Consider the following 22510-nt stretch of genomic DNA (forward strand, 5'->3'; position numbering starts at 1 on the left):
AAAACTCAACTTTAGGGCTTGACTAGACGGAAAACCTGAATTTGTTTGCTTCTCTCCTTAATCCCTTTCTTAAAAACTATTAATAATCATATAATTTAATCTATTTATCTCATCTCTAATCATGTTTAATATATTTACTCCCCTACCTCACCACCTTTTCTCTCCGCTTCATCTCCTATTCCGACCACCTTATCTCCTTCCTCACCTTAAATGAAGTGCAATTATATGATTTGAATGAAAAAACATGGTTTTTGTTAAGTCAAGACGAATTTTGACTTTTTTTCTTAATGAAAAACGTTAGTTGGTACTTGTTAACAAAGGATATATAAACTTTAGGTATCTTTAGGCAAAAAAAAATAATGTTAGGTAGCTGCGCGCAAAGTGGCCTAAATGTTAGATACTTTTTGACAAAAAAAAACCTACTCCCTCCATTCAACTCCACTTTGCGGGTTTTTTTTTGACACTATTCACAAACGGACATTCAACGATTTTTCTCGATACATAAGTTAAAATATATTCATGTGAGATCTTATTTGATTCGTCTTTAAGAGTACATTAAAAATATCTAACTTTTATAATTTTTGCAAATACGTAGCTAAAGATATTTACCGCGTAAAAGTCGCGTTGGCAAACGTGATAAAGCAAACATGTAAAGTGGAGTTGAATGGAGGGAGTATATCGAGACACGCAGCGGTTTGGATGGTCACACATTCCAGTTTTGACTTGAAGACCAAGACATTCAAGATTGACCCAACAAGTCAACTACCATTTGCAAAGCTAACTCTTGAATAGTTGTATGAGAAGAGTTAGTTGGGCATTCTTAAATTTTGTACTTTTGCGGTGGTAGGTATGCATCTATGACATACTACTACTATTTAAGAATAACCTTATTATTACATATTCTTAGATAAAATGGAGTGTAGTGAAGGAAACAAAATGAAAATTTTATGTCTCCATGGATTCAGAACTAGTGGAGCTTTTCTCAACAAGCAAATCACCAAATGGGGTCCTATTTTTGCCAACTTTGATTTGGTATGCTTCTACAACCATCTTAAGTGAGACCGACTACTTAATACAATAATGTTTGTATTTTTATATTACAGTCTAATTTATATTGAAACAAAACAATGAGATACAGGATTTCCCAGATGGTTTATTTCCTGCAGGAGGCAAATCAGACATTGAGGGCATTTTCCCACCTCCCTACTTTGAATGGTTTCAATTCAACAAGGAATTTACTGAGTATGATAACTTGGAAGAGTGTATATCATTTCTATGTAAATACATTACTACCAATGGACCCTTTGATGGTCTCCTTGGCTTCTCCCAGGTAACCTATTTCTCTACATTTTCAACACACTCATCTTTTACTTCATGGTCTTGTTAAGTCATCTCGGTTAATATATTGTTTCGACAGGGAGCTACACTTTGTGCCCTCTTGGCCGGATACCAGCTCCAGGGAAAAATATTGAAGGATCATCCTCCTATCAAGTTCTTGATTTCGGTATCAGGTTCTAAATTCAGGGCTCCTCACATTTGTGATGTTGCCTTCAAAGACCCTATTGTTGCGAAATCAGTTCACTTCATTGGGGATAAGGACTGGTTGAAACTTCCTTCTGAAGATCTTGCTTCTGCTTTTGTGGATCCTCTTATTATAAGACATCCCGGAGGCCACACTGTTCCAAGATTAGGTATACTTTCTTCCTCAAAACCTGTATACTTTGATTCCATTGCAATGGGCCATATTTACATTTGACCCCCTTTACCCCATAGTTTGATTAGGTATTACTAAAGTAATGATGTTGTTCTTATTGGGGAGATGGGTGGCTAATAATTTGACTGGAATAAATAGACGAGGCAGGAATTGAGCAGATGGCGAATTGGACAAAAGGTCTTCTGGCTGAGACAAGTGCCTCTAAAGATGATGTGCTAAAAGCTAAGGTAGCAGAAAAGGAAGCAGTAGAGACAGTAAGCAAAGCTTCAAAAGACGATGGAGGTTCGACTGAGATGAAAATGGAGACAGCAGACGTTGAGGCAGTACAAGCTTGAGCTTATTGTTGTGTGAGAAAACATTAGTCAAGTTTAATTAGTTATCTTAATTATTTAATTATGCTAATAATGCAAAGTTTCATGTATGCTGAAATTTGGATTTGTGTGAATTTTGAGTTTTTCACTATTATGTCCAATGGAAACTACTTCTCATCCAAAAGATCAAGGTCCCAGATTCCAGAAAAATAACCAAGGTTCTATAAATATATATTTTCAGGTGTAAAGAGAGCCGCTACGTCCGTTTTAATGCTACTGGTTTCGAACTCAGTCATCATAAGGTACCACAGTTCACTGATGGTACCGGTTAAGGTAGACGACATCAGTCTATAAAATGAGCAAACAAGCATTTTACTTGAATTTCAGTCCCTTAATTTGGTTGGACCTTGGTCACTGATAGACTGATGTCGTCTGTTATGCTACTCAAAGGATTAAAGGAGGGTTCTCTAAAAATTCAAGAAAATTATAGAGGATTAGAGATATTAATCAAGTTACATTTACATTGATAATTAGTATAATGTTGATGATAAAATAATAGCCATGATAATTAGATACCACCAAATAATAACCAGTAGTAATACTTAAAAGTAAATTAATAACAATAAATTTATAAAGCAATTTGAACATCTATTATCATCAGCCGCTAGTCTTGCTTGTGACGGGCTAATACCGTCACAAGCTTGTGACCTCTCACAAAAAGGGAGAGGGGACAAGGTGGGACACCCCCATGTGCTTTCCACTCACCTCTCAATGGGTATTTTGTGAGAGGAAACGGTATCCGTCACAAGCTTATGACGAATATCGCCCGTCTTCAATGAGATTTTGTGTATCAGAAAACCACTTGCTACTTGACCTGGACCTAGAGCTGGCAAAAGCTAACCCGACCTGAGGAACCCGCCCCGCCCCGCCCGAAAACCGACCCGATACAACCCGAGAATTGGGTGAACCGAAACCGAACCGACCCGAACCGACCCGACAACAGCCTTATTTTCTCCAACCCGAACCCGACCTGAACCGACCGGACCCGACCCGTGACCCGATATTTTCTCAACCCGATAGATGACCCGATAATTAACTAGCTTAATAATGGTTTAAATAACACCAAATTGACATTTATCTTAATTATTTTCACTTAAAACTACTTTTAATACACCTACCTATTATTTAAACATAAAATTACCATCTAAAACGAAATATATAAGATAAAATATATCGCCGATAACCCGACCCGACAACGACCCGCTAATGACTCGACCCGACTTGCCACCCGTTGATGACCCGACCAAGACGACCCGACATGAACCGAACCGACCGAACCGTCATCGACCCGACATAACCCGAACCCGATATGACCCGACTCGCTTTGACCCGACCCGTAACCGACCCGAGTGACCCGATTGCCACCTCTACCTGGACCTCAGCAAATCTTGCTTGTAAGTTGTAACGGTCTTTTCAAAAAGCCCTCTTAAAACCCTCTCTCCTGATTTCTCTTATTTTAATAATTTAATTGATTATGACAGGTCTTTTTAAAAAAATCGTCTTCAATGAAAATTTGTGGACCTAAATAATTGTACTGAAAATATTACAGTGTTAACTTTCATAAGTTATGTTATGAGTGTTCATGTCTTTAATCTATAGTATCATGAAAGACGATTACATATACTCAACATAAAACTTACTCCGTATTTCACTTGTGAAGTTGTAATAAGGTTGAGTATGTCTCTATTAATTTTTTGAACCACCTCTACATTTTTTTTAAAAAATAAATTATCTTGTAAGGATTAACCTAGAATAATCGGTATTTCTATATTAATTTTCTAAAAAGATTTTTATTTGTAAAAGTTTACTCCCTTTACCCCGATCAATTATGTACACATCGACAAAATTTCACACGTGTAAATTCTTTTTACGTTTTTTTACTTTTTAAAACAGGTTATTTCCATATCCTAACTCTGTGTGAATAGCGTATAGAATTGATCGGAACGAGAGAAGCATCCTGAAATACAGACCTAGAGATATCCAATGATAATTGAGTCGAGTAGAGATGGAAGTTGACACGGCCCAGCACAACGCATGACTCATTTTGGCACGTGACAGATTTGGCACCGTCCAACACAACACGAGCCCCTGCCAAACACACGGGTTGCCACAGTGGGCTGACTTACTGGCATGCTTCAAGGCACGATGGCCTTGCCTAATCATGCCTTGTGCAGGCCCACCGTTCTAGGAGAAAAAAATGGCAATGGCACGACCCAGGTTCATGGATGTGGGTTTCGTGTCGTGACGTGTCGAGCCAGTGAAATATAAATCAGGGCCCGCGGCCTATGGCGTGTCGAGCCAGTGAAATATAAATCACGACCCACGGCCTTTTTTTTTTTTTTTTCAACTTCGGCTAGGCACGGCCTATGGCTTGGCGTGCCGTGCCGTGCTAAGCCCTATTAATCTTGTGTCGTACCTACCCAAAGGCCCGCGTGGCCACTTTTATCTGTAGACTAGAAATAACTCCACAGGAATTGGTGTTGAAGTAGTTGGCCGGGTAAAGTGGGAAGCGCAAAGCGTGACATAAAAAAGAGAAATTTGTAAAACCCTCACCCATTCATTTCATTCATTATTGATTTGCAAAAAATGGCAGGAAGTCTAGTACGCTCGGTTGCTTCGTCCATGTCTTTTGTTGGACTTCATCACTGCTCTCCTAAACCTCGCAGTTTGGCACTCCCTATCCCTCTTCTCAAATTCAACTCTACCTTTTGCTTCAACAACAACATCAACCTGTCTCCTCTTCAATCCCGTAAATCACCTCGCCAATTTTCTTTTCAAGGTCTCTATTTTCGCATCTTTTTGTTTTATTCTTTCAATTTTATAGATTTTTAATGATTTTGTTGGTGAGTGATTGGGTAGTAATTGCCTGTTATATCAACATACAACTATTTGAATTGGGTTCATCTGACGCTATATATTATGGAGGGATACTTAAACATGAGTCCGGGTAAAGAATGGAACAACATACGAGATGGGATTCATAAATATGTGTATCGTGTCTTACTGGGATGTTTAATTTTGGCAGTAAGGTCGGCAGTTGTTCCTGTTGAAGTTGCGGATGGCTTTGATAAAATGGTGGTCGGGACCAAAAGGAAGTATTATATGCTTGGAGGGAAAGGGGGTGTTGGCAAAACAAGCTGTGCTGCATCCTTGGCTGTCAAGTTTGCAACCAGTGGTCATCCTACTTTAGTGGTTTCAACTGACCCAGCCCATTCACTTAGCGACTCTTTCTCACAGGTTTCCCAAAACGGATTTACATATATCATCATCTTTTAAAAACTTCTCTGCTTTCTTTTTGCAAATTTAAGGATTTGAAATATGTGCTTATTTATACCGTGTAGGATCTGACTGGAGGGAATTTAGTGGCTGTCCAAGGGTTAGACACCCCATTATTTGCTCTTGAGGTATTTATTCGTCATTGATTTCCAAATGTTGTCCTCGTATTTTTGAAACTTAGCTAAATTTCAGCACTGTATTCTCCTTGAAATTCAAATGGTAGAATTATGACAGATTAACCCGGAAAAGGCCAGGGAAGAGTACCGCAGTGCTACCAAAGGCGGAAGCGGTGTGAAAGATTTTATGGACGGCATGGGCCTTGGAATGATAGCAGATCAGGTAAAGCTTTCACCTTCTCTTGAAATGTCATCTGTCGCCTTTTCCTCCCTTCCCTTAATCTTTTTCTCTCATGTCCTCATGGTGGAAAAAGTTGAACATATACCCGTAGAGGGATATTGAATATCCTGCTCACTTTTATCATCTAATTTCCGTTTTTTTTTACTCTTCAACAAAGATTGGAGAGTTGAAGCTCGGGGAGCTTTTGGACTCACCACCACCTGGGCTAGATGAAGCTATTGCAATTGCTAAGGTCTGTTTTCCGTACCAGTTACCCCCACCTTTGTCTGTGGTTTACTCGCACAAGATGGCTGACTCTCAATATTTTTTCAAATTCATTATTGATGTGGTCTTACTAAACCTCCTTAACAGGTGATGCAATTTTTGGAGTCAGAAGAATACCGCATGTTCACTAGAATTGTATTCGATACTGCACCAACGGTGAGAAAGTAATCCGTCATTTAAGTTGTACTAGAGCATTGAAAACAAGTCACAATGTCAAAGCAATGTCATGAATCATGATTGTGAAGGATAATTATCAAGGTTCTAATAATTTTGTTTCTTGAGATCGTAATACAGCTTATTGCAGAAAATTACTCCCTCCGTCCCGGTCATTTGTTGTCCTTTGGTTTTGGCACAAAGAACAAGGAAAGAGAAATGGGCCATTTACTAAATGACAAGTGGAATAAATTGGGTGTGAATGATCAAATTGCTCATCAAGTTCATTCTTAAAATAGAAAGGACAACAACTCACTGAGACACCCCAATATAGAAAAGGACAACAAATGACCGGGACAGTGGGAGTATAAATTATTCTTCCTCCTAATGGTCTCATGACAGATTCTTGAGTTAAATGCTTCAAAAAGTAACCCTCACTGAAAAATCAAGCTGCACATTTAAATAAGAATAGGAATGGTCTTTATGTCGCATGTTGTCTTTTAACGAAACTTCAGTGGGTTCTGTCAACAGGGTCATACATTGCGGCTCTTGTCATTGCCTGATTTTTTGGAAGCCTCCATCGGAAAGATTTTAAAGGTATTCTTCTTCTACCACTAAACATCAACTTGTAGTTGCTTGAGAAAGGCTCATCAGGGTGATACACTCTACTCTGTATTGTTAATGTCCATTTGTCCATTTGTTTTACGAGCTGAAAGAAGGTTTTATTTCGCAATCCCCATTTGACTGGAATAAGGCTCACAACATTTAAGAAAGAAACCTGGTCATTGTGTTTGGGATGATGTTTTAGTAGTTTCTGGGCACCTTATCTGTAGATTAGAATAATGTAAAGGAAACAAGAACTATATAGCTATAATATAATAGAACAAGAACTGTAAAGCTAGAATATAATGGAAACAAGAATTGCTGGTTGAAGGTAATATCTTTTTTCTGTCCCTCAAGATCTCCAAAATGGTGGATTCTTCAACTACCAGAAAAATGGGCGTATGCTATCAATGGATTTGATTAGCTCACAACAATAGCACAGTGGACGGGAGGGATCAACTCGTTCTCTTTCTTCTTTTTTATAGTCTAGAGACAACTTGACAAGAATGTGATTCAACGGCATTCTCGCATGAGTCAAACCCGTATCCAACCTTGGAGGTAGGTTTTTTATACTTCCTTCCAATATGGACCAAGGTTCCCATACTTCAAAATTCCCCACACATTTTGTGTTTTGGGAATTGTGGAGTGGATTGAAGGTAGCATTACCTTTCTCTATTTGGGGTAGAATGGTAGATTCTGATGCATATTCCAGCAGCAGAGTGCATTGACACACATGCTGACACATGTGTTTATGCTCTTTTGACCACACTCGATAGCTCCCTCGTGATGGCTTATGAACTGTGGGTTTCAACAAGCTCTTTTTCAAGGGAAACAGCAAGTGAGGGCATAAAAGATCTCAAGTGCCTGAGTTGTATCTGATAATGAAACTCCAATGACTTATACTGTTGTGCTGCACTGCTGATCTGCAAGTTTTGCTTTAAACATCTTGTTTTTCTTCCAAATTTTTATGCAAAGGCACGCAGAAAAGTTTGTTATGTGGCGGGTCTGCTAACTGGAGAGAATTATGAGCGAAGGCATAATATGCAGAGTATTGGGTAAACTCCTGCAAAATGTGCTGAGTGAGGTGATTGTCGGTGAGAATGAGGCACCAGACCCAATACTGTAAAATGAGATTAGTTGGTGATCCAGGGTCATAGGAGTACATTGCCTTCTCTAAAGGTGTATGAATAAAAGCTTCAACTTGTCCTTGTTGTGACTAAAAGCTAGTCTGTTGGTTTCACTGGAAAAGAGAATGTATACATCTAAGCTGGCAAGGGTTTGTGGTGAGTTTACAGGTGGATGACAACTCCTTTAAGAAGGATAGCTACTTTTCAGAGAGCGAGGACCCAAGGACCTATTGCTGGTTGTGTTGAGGATGGCTAAAGATGTGGAAGGAAGACCATATTGTGTTGTGGTACCGAGGGCAACAGGGCTTTGCCCACTTAGCAGAAAATGTTTTGGTAGTTTGATATAAAACAACCTGTTGCGAAGATCTCTGATATAATGAAGGCTTAATTTAAAAACGCTTCAGCACAAGTCGTGTACACTAACTTTAAAAATGCTTCGGTTTCACTCAAGTTCAAGGCTCAATGAAGCATTACCTAAAACGTTAGGGTGCCTGGTGCACAAGGTGCATCAAGTGGTGTCACTGCTGTGAAAATTTCAAGTTTTTCCTTCTAATTCTTCTATTTTGCCATTCTCTTTGCCCCATTATCCCTATGTTACATGTTAGCCCTCTTTAGAATCCTAAATAGGACATTTTTGCACAATATTTTTGTTGAAGGTACAAATTTATTTGAAAATGGGCCTAGTGTGCACGAGGCATGCTCCTTCGCTTAGCAACTTGTTTCTGATTGCCACGTTTCTGTCACTTTGGCGTGTCTCATGCCTTTTAAAACTAATGGCATATCTTTTAGAATGGCTTTTGTAATAGAAATGATGGTTTTACATTACTACCTTTCTCCGATTCCCTTTTGGGGACTCTTTATCTTCATAATTTGCTTTTCTATGTTCATTACCATATGGGGGTTATTTTACATTGAAAAATTAGTAGCTTAGTTCGATGCCATATCACGATCTTGGGTTGTGCCAGACGGCCTCTCCTTTCTCCCTCTTGCGTGTAGTTTTATACTTGTTGATGCTTTAAGCCTTACATGTGCAGCTCAGACAGAAAATTGCATCAGCAACATCGGCGCTTAAGTCTGTTTTTGGGTCAGAACAGCCGAATCAGCAGGAGGATGCTGTAAGCTTGCCCTTCTGTGTTCCCATTGCCACCATCTTCTTTATCTTTTACTCGTATTATTTATAAAAAAACACCGACCTGCTTTGCTTTGTGCTCAGGCTGGCAAGTTGAAGAGGCTACAAGAGAGAATGGTGAAAGTAAGGGAGCTGTTTCGAGATACAGAAGCCACCGAGTTCGTTATAGTTACCATCCCAACGGTAACAAGGCCATCTACCTATATAGAATGCTTATTAACTTTACTTAGCAATTGGGACCACTTTTGATCTACATGTTTAGGCCATGTTATTGTAGCTGGAAATCTTCTAAATTGAATTTCTCTGTAGTTGTTAAACTGAAATGTACCGAACTGCAGTACTCATCAAATAACTCATCAAATAACTCATGTCAACTGACCCAGAAAAAGCTGGATTGAGTTCGGTCGGTGGTCTTGGGGCATTTGATCACCTCTTATTGGCAAGTAGTATTTGATATGGACCTTGGGATTATTTACCAACAATTTCCAAGTAAAATACTCTTTCCTACCCAGGTCATGGCTATAAATGAATCATCAAGACTCTGCGCATCTCTGAAGAAGGAAAATGTCCCTGTCAGGAGGCTGATTGTGAATCAACTTTTACCACCATCAGCATCGGATTGCAAATTCTGTGCAATGAAGAGGAAGGTATATATCATGTTCTATGTTCCCTGATTATATGTGCATTTGGTTTGACCTCAAATTCTGCTTGGACAATGTGGATGAGCTTTTATTTGAGGTTTAGAAGATGTCTAGCTCAATGCATATTTCAATTCATTATGTGGAAGTAGTGGTTTTTATGATGAATAGAAGCATTCCCTGGAATATAATGTCAAATGCATATTTCAGTTCCCTTTATTTGTTTGGCCTTTTTCCATTATCAATAGAGCCAAAGACGCACTTGACTCAGGTCTCGATTACCGAAATCATAGTCCCGCTTGAGCCTTCCCTTGAATGAATACTAGCCTCTTCTTCTTCTGATCAGGATAGAGCAGGGAAAAGAGTGTGGTGTATATGGTTTAGACTTAAGACTGGTGAAGTTATGATGCAATAAATTAATTTAAGTAGTCAATACAATGACACAAGTTTTTTTTATCGATCTTCTGAGATTCTGAGAACTATCTGTTTAGTCTGTTAGCAACGCGAGTATAATACTACGGAGTACATTGTTATATGCAGGACTCCTTTAGATAGTGTGTTAATGCTCCGTATTAGTGTGGACTTTAACAGCAATGTTTCGTTAAACTGTATCTCTACAGGACCAGTCGCGTGCACTGGAAATAATTCAGAGTGACCCTGAGCTGGCACCCTTGACGCTGATCCAAGCACCATTAGTCGACGTGGAGATAAGGGGAGTCCCAGCTCTTAGGTTTATGGGTGACATTGTGTGGAAGTGAAGGATCATTGACATGACGATTGTGCCTGAGTATCAGCCTTTGGTGGGATGATTCGCGATGTTGGTGTTATCTCTCTCGGCTCATGGTAGATAGAATACAGTTGTTGTTTAAGCTAGTTAGCATTCGCCAATTTTGGTTTATCATCAGCAGATTGACACTTGCCTTTTTTTTAATTGACGATTACTTCTCAGTGATGTTGATTTGCTCATCACGAGAATTAATGGGTAAAGTTGATTCCCTATCTTTGTTTTCTTTCTATTGTCACTCGTGCAGCAGTGCAACTGCAACAAATTTGGTAGTTCAGAACCTCACCAATGCGGGATAAGGAATGTTGGACCTATTGACAATTTTATTTTATTACCTTCCCGCGCTTCGCGCAGCCTGTTTTAAAATTTAATTATTATAATTGATGAAAAATAATATAATTCATATATGACCTCTAATATTTTTACTTATAAATAAAAATAATTAATTTTTCTCAAATTTTATTTTTTTAGGTTTAATTTCAATGTTTTAAATAAAATATATACAATTTTAATTAAATTAATAAGTGATAATTAGTTATGCATGATCAACGTTTTATAAATAAATTTTTCACTAATCAAATATCATATTAATTAAAATAAAATTTATTCGAATAATGCAAAGATCAACATTGAGTTCTCAAATTATACCATTTAACGATACGTTATGTTCCAAATCAATAAATATTTGTTCAAAATGATGTGAATATAATTTTATGTAATTTTTTATTTTTTTTTATGTATAACGCGTGATATTTATGTATCAAATATGTAGGGTCCGAACTCAACTTATTCAAAAATTTTGATTGTGTGTTGCAAGAGCTATGTGTCAAACATATTTATAAGAAATTTGCATCTTTTGTTTTTTTAAACAACTATCAATTATATCATTTTTCTACAATGATGTTTAATAGTTTACGTGTAAATAAAATAGATTGAAATTTTTCAAATATTATTTTTTGAGGTTTAACTTCAAAGTATTTAAAAGATAACAAATAAAATATTTAACTAAAAATAATATTTAGATAGTCATAGTCAATATTTTATACATATTTAATTGAAGATATTAAAGAAAAATGTAACGCGTTTTCTACTTTTTCATATTGTTTATAATACTATATTACTTAATAAGCATTACTTTTATTTTGATTATTTAAATGCACTCGCGATCAATGTGTTACTTTGTGCATACATACTCCTTATCACACTATTTAAACCTATCAAAATCTCATATGTATTCAATTTCTCGCAATATAATTTTTTTCATTCCCACACTATAAAAATTTATCTCTTAGTAGTTTTATTTAAGTTTTGTTTTTAATAAATATTATGACTCTCCTAAATATATTTTTTTTTACTGAATTTAATGGCCTAAGTTTTATACCTTTCTCAAAATGTTATTTTACGTAAATTTAAAACATTGAGAGACACTCACTTTAATCATCTCTACATATCAAAATATAATATAATGAAAACTATACTCAATTGAAAGCATTTTTCGCAATGAACGTAAATATTTACATTTTAGAATTTTTATCAAAATAATTTTTTAATAAATTTAGAATCAAATCACCGTAATTTTTTTAATGTAATTTTATAATAAATTTATTAAACTATAATTAATATTTTGTTGAGATTTATACAACATTTATTATGTTCATATTAAATGATTATTTGTAATTAATGCTTGTCATTAAATTTGTATGAGACACGTGGCGCATCCACGCTGTTTTTCAATTGATTTTTATATATATATATATATATATATATATATATATATATATATATATATATATATATATATATATATATATATATATATAGAGAGAGAGAGAGAGAGAGAGAGAAGGGTTCTTATAAGGTCCTCTTATCATATAAGTCCCTAAGTCCTTATAAGGGCCTTTGGATGGAAGGGATGGAGGGATGAGATTACATCTCGATGGAGAGGCTACAATTCTCCTCCCTAATCTTCTTCCCTAATTGTGTATAACTCTACCTAATTGTGTACAACTCTACCACCATTCTAATCTCCCAACTCACTCCCTCATATCATTCATTCATTTTACTCATTATCTCTCATTCTCTCTCATTTTTTCTCTCATAAAAAAAAGCCAAAAACCCAAAAACCAAAACCCAAAAACCAAAACCCAAAAACCAAATCTCCATTTCCTTCTTCCTCTGCCATGTCATTTGTCTGCGGCTCCACCTCCCCGACCACCCTCCTCTCCACCACCCGCCTCCTTCCTCCCTCCACCGCAACAACTCCACGACAACAACCACCCACCTCCCTCCTCCCTCCACCACCGCAACAACTCCACGACCGCAACAACTCCCTCCACCACCGCAACAACTCCACGACTTCCTCCTCCCTCCACCACCGCAACAACTCCACGACCCGCCTTCCTCCTCCCTCCACGACCGCAACAGCTCCACGACCGCCACCCCTATTTTCAAAATTCAAATTTTGAAAATCCCGCCTTTCCTCCATTGCTCGTCGGCCGTTGTCATTCTTTGGTTGTTGCTCGTGGTGGTGGTGGTTCTTGTGGTTTGGGGAGAAAGGCGTGGTGGTGGTGGTTCTTCTTTGTGGTCGTTGGTGTTGTCCTTGGTTTTTGTTTTTGCTTTTTTCCTTTCTCCCTTTCTCCCTCCCTGCTCTTCCTTTCTCCTTTTTTCCGTTCTTGTTTTTTTTTTTTTTTTTTTTTTTTTTTTTTTTAATTTCGTTTGGTTTTATGTTATTTGTCTGTGGGTATTTTTTTTTTATTGTTATTTGGTTTTTTTTATTGTTATTGTTATTATTGTTATTTGGTTTTTATTTTTTTTAGTTTAGTTATTTTTATTATTATTTGAGATTTGGTATTAATTTTGTGTGGTGGTGTTTTTTTTAGATCTATTGGTTTTTTTGTGTTTTTGTCATATTTACTTTATTTTGTAATTGTTATTTGGTTTTTAATTTTTGTTGGTTATTAATTTCTTTGTTGGTTATACACTTAAAACATTAAAGTTATACTATTTATGGCTAAAGTTATACACTTAAAACATTAGAGTTATACACACGATATTTAAATTTGGTTTTTTTTTTATTGTTATTTGGTTTATTTTACATTTCGGGTTTGGTTGGGTTGTTGGTTTTTTGGTTTTATTATTGTTATTTGGTTTTTTGTTTTTGTTATTATGAGTTTTTTTGGTTTTTGTTATTAATTTTTTTTTTTCATATTTTTCATATTTATTGTTTGATTTTTTTACTATTTACGACTAAAGTTATACATTTTATGACTAAAGTTATACATTTTATGACCAGAGTTATACAAAAATTGGACTAAAGTTATACAAAAAATTGGACTAAAGTTATACAAAAAATTGGACTAAAGTTATACAAAAATGAACCAGGGTTATACAACAATGTACCAGAGTTATACAAAAATGAACCAAAGTTATTCAAAAAACGACCAGAGTTATACAAAAATTGGACTAAAGTTATACAAAAATGAACCAAAGTTATACAAAAATGAACCAAAGTTATTCAAAAAACGACCAGAGTTATACAAAAATGCACCAAAGTTATACAAAAATTGGACTAAAGTCATACAACAATGGACTAAAGTTATACAAAAAATTGGACTAAAGTTATACAAAAATGAACCAAAGTTATACAAAAATAGATCAGAGTTATACAAAAATGCACCAAAGTTATACAAAAAATGGACTAAAGTTATACAAAAAAATGGACTAAAGTTCTACAAAAAATGGACTAAAGTTATACAAAAAGCAGCACTGAGTTATACAAACATGCACCAAAAGTTGTACAAAAATGCACGAGTTATACAAACATGCACCAAAGTCCATTTTTGTATAACTTTAGTCCATTTTTGTATAACTTTGGTGCATTTTTGTATAACTCTGGTGCATTTTTGTATAACTCTAGTTCATTTTTGTATAACTTTGGTCCATTTTTGTATAACTTTAATCCATATTTGTATAACTTTAATCCATTTTTGTATAACTTTGGTCCATTTTTGTATAACTTCGATCTTTTTTGTATAACTTTGGTCTATTTTTGTATAACTTTGATCTTTTTTGTATAACTTTAGTCCATATTTGTATAACTTTAGTCCATATTTGTATAACTTTGGTCCATTCTTGTATAACTTTGGTTCATTTTTGTATAACTTTGGTTCATTTTTGTATAACTCTGGTTCATTTTTGTATAACTTTAGTCCAATTTTTGTATAACTTTAGTCCATTTTTTGTATAACTTTGGTGCATTTTTGTATAACTTTGGTCATAAAATGTATAACTTTAGTCGTAAATAGTAAAAAAATCAAACAATAAATATGAAAAATATGAAAAAAAAAAATAATAACAAAAACCAAAAAAACTCATAATAACAAAAACAAAAAACCAAATAACAATAATAAAACCAAAAAACCAACAACCCAACCAAACCCGAAATCTAAAATAAACCAAATAACAAGATTTAAAACCCGAAATCTTAAAAAAAAGTATAACAAGAAGAGATTTGAGAAAATGAATAAAAAAGGAGAAGTAACAAAATAAAAGAAAATAAAAGACAACAACAAAAAATGAATGGAAAAAACAACTCAAAACATGAAAATAAAGACCAAACGAAAAAAAAAAAAAAAAAAAAAAAAAAAAAAAAAAAAAAAAAAAAAAAAAAAAAAAAAAAAAAAAAGTTGGCGGCGGTGCGGTGGCGGCGGTGTGGTGGCGGCGGTGGTGGGCGGTGAGTTGGTGGCGGGTGGGATAGTGGTGGGTGGTGGTGAATGAGGAAGAGAAGAATGAATGATTTATTTGGGTTTTTGATTTAATTGGATTTTTGGGTTTTTTTGATTTAATTGGATTTTTTGGGTTTTATTTATTTATTTGGGTTTTGGGTTTTTTATTTATTTGGATTTTTTGGGTTTTTATTTTTTGGGGTTTTAGAGAGAAGATGAGTTGTGTGATATATGAGAGAAGTGGATGAGAGGAAAAGAAGTTATAGTGAATTAGTGATTAATTAGAAGGATTAGTGAAGGAGGAGAGAATGAGTGATATTAGTACATAAACACACTTTTGGAGGTTGATCTTGGCCATCCATCTCCCTCCATCCAATGGCTCACAATAGGACTTATGGACTCAAATATATAGAGAACCTTAGTTGATCCTCCCTCTCTATATATATATATATATATATATATAGAGGCAAGATCCGGTGAGTCCACCTATATTTTTGAGTCCCATGAGTCCACTTATGTATCACACGCTATACACAAGAATATCAGAGGGTGCGTTATTTATTGGGGCAGAATCCTTGAGGTTGTCCGGGCGTGATGCTAACAAAGACAGACAGGAGCTTGAGTGAGAGTGATTATCCTGACATAAATCTCTAATTTGTATAAAAATTTTCGTAATTTTAACTAACCATTTATTGAAGGCTGTTCAACATTCTGAGGTTCATTACCAATGTCATTTACAATAAACTGTCGACTCTCCGATGAAAATCCATACTCCTGAAATATCAACAAACCTTTTTCATCAAAATCCGTTTGAAATGGAATGAATGGACGGAATATAAGACTAAAAGCAATAAATACCATTTTTGCCGTATCCGTCAATTCTTCTGCCCAGTTCACATGAGTAGCTTCACTTTCCTCCATTTTTGTGGAAGACAATCTAATTTATTGTTCAATTTCAATGGTTTTTGCGTCCTTCCATTTCTTGCTAGGGCTATTATGTTGACCATGACTCGATGCTTTCGAAGGTGATTCTTGGTTAAAAGTCTTTTATAGCTATAAATTTTTTTATAGCTGTGAGTATAAATTTTGTGTATTTTGTATTCGATTCGATATGTTATACTAACTAATGGGGTTGAGCTATGTGACAGAGGAGACACAAATAATGGCGGATTACAATGGTGGACAAGATGAATGACAATAAACAGGGTGAAAGGCGGAGTTAAGTTAAGTGGAGTGATATTGTATTATATAACCCGTGATATTGTTTAGTACAACCAGTGGTATTGTTTATTGTAAGGTGTGATATTGTTTTGTATAAATTGTGATACTCTTTCACTGAACGCATACAATATCACAGGTTAAACTAAACAATATCACAGCTTGGACTTAAAAAAAAAAAAAAATTATTCATAAAAAAAATCGTGATATTTTTGTGTAGATAGTGTGATACATAAGTGGACTCACGGGACTCAAAAAGATAGGGTGGACTCATGTGATCCTAATTCTATATATATATATATATATATATATATATATATATATATATATATATATATATAAGATAAGATTCTAGAACCAACCTGCTAAATGTCGTCGACAAATTACTAAATATCGTCGACAATTTGTAATGACTTTTCTAATCAATCCCTCACGCTCTAAACCCCCCTTATATTATCTTTTTTTCAAGTACGACATTTCCGTCACCACTGCTTCAATTCCGTCACCAAATTCAAGGAATCGACAACGCAAGTAATCTAAACTAGTTTAATTTTTTAAAAATTTGTAATTAGTTAGTAGATTTAAGGGGTTTAGAATAAAATCATTATTGTTAGAACGGATTAGCGATTATCGATTACCGCGCCAAAAATTAATCTAAATCGAAACATAATTTTTATTTTTTTTAAATAAAAAAAAAATTCGTCCAGACGAAGAAATTTTTCGTCCATACAAAAAAATTCTTCGTCCTGATGAAAAAAAATTTCGTCCGGGAAAAAAAAAATCAATTTTTTTTTTCTCCCGGAGAATTTTTTTCGTCTGTACGAAAAATTTCTTCGTCCAGGCCCTTTTTCGACATATTTTTTTTTTAAAAAAAATTATTAATTTCCATCTTATATTAGTTTTGGGCACGGGGATCGATAATCGCTAATCCGTTCGTCAAATCATAAACTTGAAACGTAATTAAAACGTAAACATATCTCTTGAACATCGTTACTAACTTGATCGTTGTTACCGTCATTAGTCGATATGATTTTTTTTCCCGAAAAACCGTCTTTTTTTGTTTTAGAAAGATTTGAGAGAGAGAGAGAGAGAGAGAGAGAGAGAGAGAGAGAGAGAGAGAGAGAGGAGGGGGGGAGTAATGGGGGGGGCAATATTGGAAAGATGTGTTAATAATCGACGATAATTAGTAAACGTGTCGACGATATTTAACCCGACCCGAACTATGATCGTGACCCAAAAGGCTGATCGATCTGATAGACTGATACCCATAAATCCATAATCGATCAAATTGTAGAACCCGAAAATGACTTGAAACTCGAATCGACCCGTCTCAACCTGACTTGACCCGGCCTTTGTTGGGTCAGTATCAAAACCACCTGGCTCGAAAATGAGCTATTCATATGACACTTATTTGTATAATTATAATCTGAAAAAGCAACCCCCTTTTTTTCCAAAATTATGAAAATTCCTACTTATATGCATTTTAAATTCTATTGTTGCACTTTCTAAAAAAGATAATTTAATTAATATAATTCCTCTGTTACGGTCAATAGTTTACAGTAGTTTTATACACGATCATTAAGGTAGAGAGAGAGAAATAAATTTATAATTATTGAAAAAAAAATCAAAAGTAACTTGAATGAGGAGGAAATGTGATAGGGGACGAAGTTAGAACAAAATAATGACTGAGGCCGATTTGATTTCGCTGATGTCTACTCCCATTTATTGTAGACCTCACACCATTATTTAGTACTATCAATATTTGTTGCTCCCTTTATCCTAATTATATTGTTTAATTTTTATATTCTTTGTGAGAGGTATTTTAATTAATGATACCAAATGATTGAGACAATAAGGCGCTGTTCTATTGGACTTAAAGTCACCATCTTTAAGTTAAGTTCATCAAAATTAAATTCAGCTCTTATAAGTTAAGTTCAGCTCTTATAAGTTAAGTTCAGCTTCTATAAGTTAAGTTAAGTTCAGAAAAGTTCAGCAAAATTAGGTCAAGTTCAGAAAAGTTAAACTCTAAAATTAAGCAAAATTAAAAGGTTTATTATATTGACGAGTTTTAAAAAATTATACGATTTTCATTCAAATTGATTGTAAAAAACAATCTAAGATTAATTATTATCGTATATTTTATAGACGAAAATGGGGCGCCGTTTTGAAATCGCCATGGTAGCAAAAGTTGAAATGTGTTAGCCTCTTGTTCTTTTGACAAAATCTTCTTTATCCATGTTGGGTGGGAGGGAAGTGTCCATGACGTTACGGTGTGGCGGGATGCTTTAACTAATTCCAAATATGCTTTCCCGCCGTATCCACCTAAAGGAAAGTATTATCTTGTGGACTTCGGATAACCGAATACAATAGGATATTTGTCTCCTATCACCGATTAAAAAAAAAAAGCAAATGCTAGATGCCATATGCCTGAATTTAAACATAGACCCCAGAAGGAATGTTAGACCTCAAATGAAGAAGGCGAAGAAAGTGACGAGGAGGGTGATTATATGGAACTAGGTGATTAGAAAAAAAAATGTAATATGTGATTTACTTTTTATTTTTATGTATTAGGGTAATATGTATGAACATACTAATTTATAAAAGGGAAAATATTTTATTATCTTAATTTGTGTTTCAAGTTATATTTTTTTATCAATATCTTCTCAAATCAATAATAATAAAATTAAAAATAATATTTATTCATTTAAAAGTAATTAAAAATAACTCCCTTATATAATCGACTTTTTTGAAATAACTCTCTTTTATAAATTTTTATTCAAATAACTCCTTTTTAAAACATGTTTTTATACAAATAAATGCCTCTTCAACAAAACCAACTTTATTTTTATAATCTGACCGATTTACCCTTACATATAACATAATCCCTACATCGCTACTCATTTTTCATAAACCTTGATCAATTTCAAACCTCTCGCAAAACTAATAAACAAAATTTATTGTTAATTCACTCAAATCATTCACTATGTACGAAGAAGAATCGGGTATAAATTCGTCATTTTAAAAGACAACTTAGTGAGTAAATGGGTATAATAGTAATTTAACATCTTATAAAAGTGAAAAATGAAGGGGAAAATGACTTTTTGGCCGGAAAATTCAAAAATAATTCTAATTCTGGTGAAGAGGCATTGATTTGTATAAAAATATGTTTTAAAATGGAGTTATTTGGATAAAAAATTATAAAAGGGAGTTATTTCAGAAAAGTCGATTATATAAAAGAGTTATTTATAATTTACTCTTCTTATTTATTTTTTATTATAACCACAATTTTTATTAAAATCAACAATTTTATAAGAAATTAGTGGGCAACTGAGATACTATCTAGGCTCCCACTCCTTTAGCAATAGCAAAGCTAAGTCTAGTAAAAATGTGAATAGCAGCATGTGCCCTAGCATCGTGTGACACAGAGAATTTCTAAATCCGCTTGAGTAAGGCAACCGCATCCGTCTCCAACTCCCCCAACGAAGAAAGGAGAAAGGTAAGAAACCATAACTGATCGCCATAAACAAGCCCCGATACATGATAGTAGACTTATTTGTCTGACCTTGAACCCGATCGAAATCGACTTGACTTGACCATTGACTCGTTATTGACCCGATAGATGGCCTGAAAACTAATTACCTTAATAGTGGTCAAAATAAGACCGACAGTCATCTTAATTGAATTTACTAACAAAATAAAATTGTTGATTAGAGCCTTTTAAAAACAACTTTTGTAAATTAAAACTTTATATATTTTTTTTTGTCAATTATATTCAGAATATCACTTTTGATGAGAAGTTACATCCAAAACATTTACTCCGGCGGAAAATTGATGTAAATATGAATTTTTGTCACTTAAGTTAATCTTTTATGATGAAGTTGCCCTACCTTCATCTTTTATATTCTCTTATGTTCATCATATTTCAGTTAGCCATCATCTCTCCTGATACGGACTCCGTTCTCAACCATGATCAGTTGGCTCTTAATAACCCGGGAGTCGAGAATTATTTGTGTTCGAGGAGGCGTTGCGTGTTCCTGGTTACTTGGGTCCGTTGAATTGTTCACTTTTGCAGCTTAATTATTTAGCTAGTTAATAAAGGGATTGAGTCGTATTTAGTTATTATGTTAGCCATAATTACCTAGCTTTATTGTCTTTAATTAGCAAGTTTATTGCTAGCTTTTCATTTGCTTGTAAACTCCTAAACGGCTGATTTGCTTGGCTATTTATAGCCTGCTGTTGCTTTGGAATTGATCACTCGGTAATCATAATCAAAAGATATATCTCAAAACTTGCAAATTGTCGTGTACAATTTCTGTTTTACAGTTCATTGCTTGGACGAGTTCTTAGCTTTGTTCGTAGAGTTTCGAGTCAATAGGTCTTGACTTGCTACTCGAAATTGTCAAGCTATAGGTCTAGCTTGCCAATCTATCTTTCTTTTTATTCCGCTGTGAAATCGTATCATTAGTGGTATCAGAGCTTCGGCTCTTGATTTCCATATAATCGAGACGATCCTATAATCTCGTTTTATTTTATAAAAAAAAATAATAATAAAAAAAAAATATTCACCAAAACCAAATATCATGGCAGAGTATGACGAGGAAACGTTAATCAATCACCTTCAAGAATTACTACGTAATCGACCTACGGGCAGTCGGTCCGGTTCAAAATCGAAGCAAGACGAGTTCAAGGTTTCTGAACTCCCAGAGTTCGCGGGTGGTACCGACCCAGAAACCTATCTGGATTGGGAAAGAAAAATTGACCGGCTATTTGATTTTAAGGATCTCAGTGATGAGAAGCGGTGTCGATATGCGATTTTGCGATTGAGCAAAGGAGCATCTTTATGGTTCGAGGGGTTGAAGGCCAAAAGAACACGGGCTGGAAAAGACAAAATTGCATCGTGGGAATTTCTGAAACGCAAACTTCGTAAACGGTATGTACCTACGACTCATAGAATTACTACTTTCCGTAAAATTGCCGAATTTAAACAAGGGAAATTGAGTGTTGATGAGTATATAGATGAATTTGAAAATTTATCTTTAATGGGGAAGTAGAGGAACAAAAAATGTCAAGGTTTTTACGGGGTTTGAATTATAATATTGCTACTGTCGTAGAACTCTATCCCTATTCAGACTTTGATACACTGTGTGGGCTGTGCTTAAAACTGGAATCCCAGGGAAGGTCGAAGTACGGGAACTCGGGTGGGGATTATAATAAGTCGGGTAGTGGCCATGAAAACGATTCATCATCAAAACAAAACCCATCAAGTAGCAGTGCCCTATCAAACCCCAAAACAGGACATTCCCCTATCTCATACAGTACACTCAAGGCTTCTTTTAAGCCTTCTGATTCCCATAAGGAAACTAGCTTGTCGCGAGTAAGGTGTTTTAAATGCCAAGGTTTCGGACACTACCAAAATTCGTGTCCCAACAAGTGAGTAGTGACCTTGAGAGAAGCTGTGGCCATCCGCGACGAGTTGTTAGACGATGAAGAAAGGGATAGGTTGGGGCCCATATTTAATTTTGATGATGGAGGTAGTGAGGAAGAGGAAGTAGAGGATTACGTTGCTCCGAATTATGACACGGCCTTGGTACTACGTACTTTACAAACTCAACCAGTCCAGGAAATTAACGAGGCCAATTATTTCACACCAAATGTCGAGTTGGGGATAAATGGTGCAGTTTAATAATCGACGGCGGTAGTTGCACTAATGTGGCGTCAAGCGAAATGGTGTCTAAGCTCGGGTTAACCACCACAGCTCATCCCAAACCTTATTCATTACATTGGCTCAATGACGGTAATAAATTGAAGGTGTCGAAACAGGTGCTTGTCGGGTTGTCTATGGGTTCCTATCGTGACAAGGTTTTATGCGACGTAATCCCAATGGAAGCCTGTCACATTTTATTAGGACGTCCTTGGCAATATGATCGGGATGTAACACATTCTGGTCGAAGTAATGACTATACGCTGTATTCGAATGGTAAGAAGATCGTTCTAAAACCCATGTCTTCACAAGCTGTCCGAACTATGCATTCTGGTCACAAAAAAAGGTCGAGTCTCGCAATGATAGTTAAGGATGAGGGGTTTGAATCTGAATTGGAGAAGGAGGAATTAGAGTACAGCAACATGGATTCCGCAACTGAGTTCGATCGACC

The 22510-nt window shown here is 35.3% G+C and overlaps 2 protein-coding genes across 2 annotated transcripts; both read left to right on the forward strand.

Annotated features, from left to right (window-relative positions):
- Window positions 1-847: 847 nt before the first annotated feature.
- Window positions 848-2209, forward strand: LOC141600411 (uncharacterized). The gene is made up of 4 exons (XM_074420645.1): window positions 848-1032; window positions 1139-1330; window positions 1418-1691; window positions 1853-2209. The coding sequence occupies exons 1-4, from the start codon at window positions 913-915 to the stop codon at window positions 2047-2049; spliced, it is 783 nt and encodes a 260-aa protein (XP_074276746.1). The 5' UTR covers window positions 848-912; the 3' UTR covers window positions 2050-2209.
- Window positions 2210-4569: 2360 nt separating this feature from the next.
- Window positions 4570-10642, forward strand: LOC141600412 (ATPase GET3B-like). The gene is made up of 11 exons (XM_074420646.1): window positions 4570-4864; window positions 5111-5322; window positions 5427-5489; window positions 5596-5700; window positions 5876-5950; window positions 6070-6138; window positions 6667-6732; window positions 8900-8980; window positions 9079-9177; window positions 9507-9641; window positions 10253-10642. Exons 1-11 carry the CDS (start codon window positions 4672-4674, stop codon window positions 10388-10390), a joined length of 1236 nt encoding a protein of 411 aa, XP_074276747.1. The 5' UTR covers window positions 4570-4671; the 3' UTR covers window positions 10391-10642.
- Window positions 10643-22510: the final 11868 nt, after the last annotated feature.

The sequence above is a fragment of the Silene latifolia genome, chromosome 9, assembly GCF_048544455.1.
Source record: "Silene latifolia isolate original U9 population chromosome 9, ASM4854445v1, whole genome shotgun sequence".
Taxonomy (NCBI): domain Eukaryota; kingdom Viridiplantae; phylum Streptophyta; class Magnoliopsida; order Caryophyllales; family Caryophyllaceae; genus Silene; species Silene latifolia.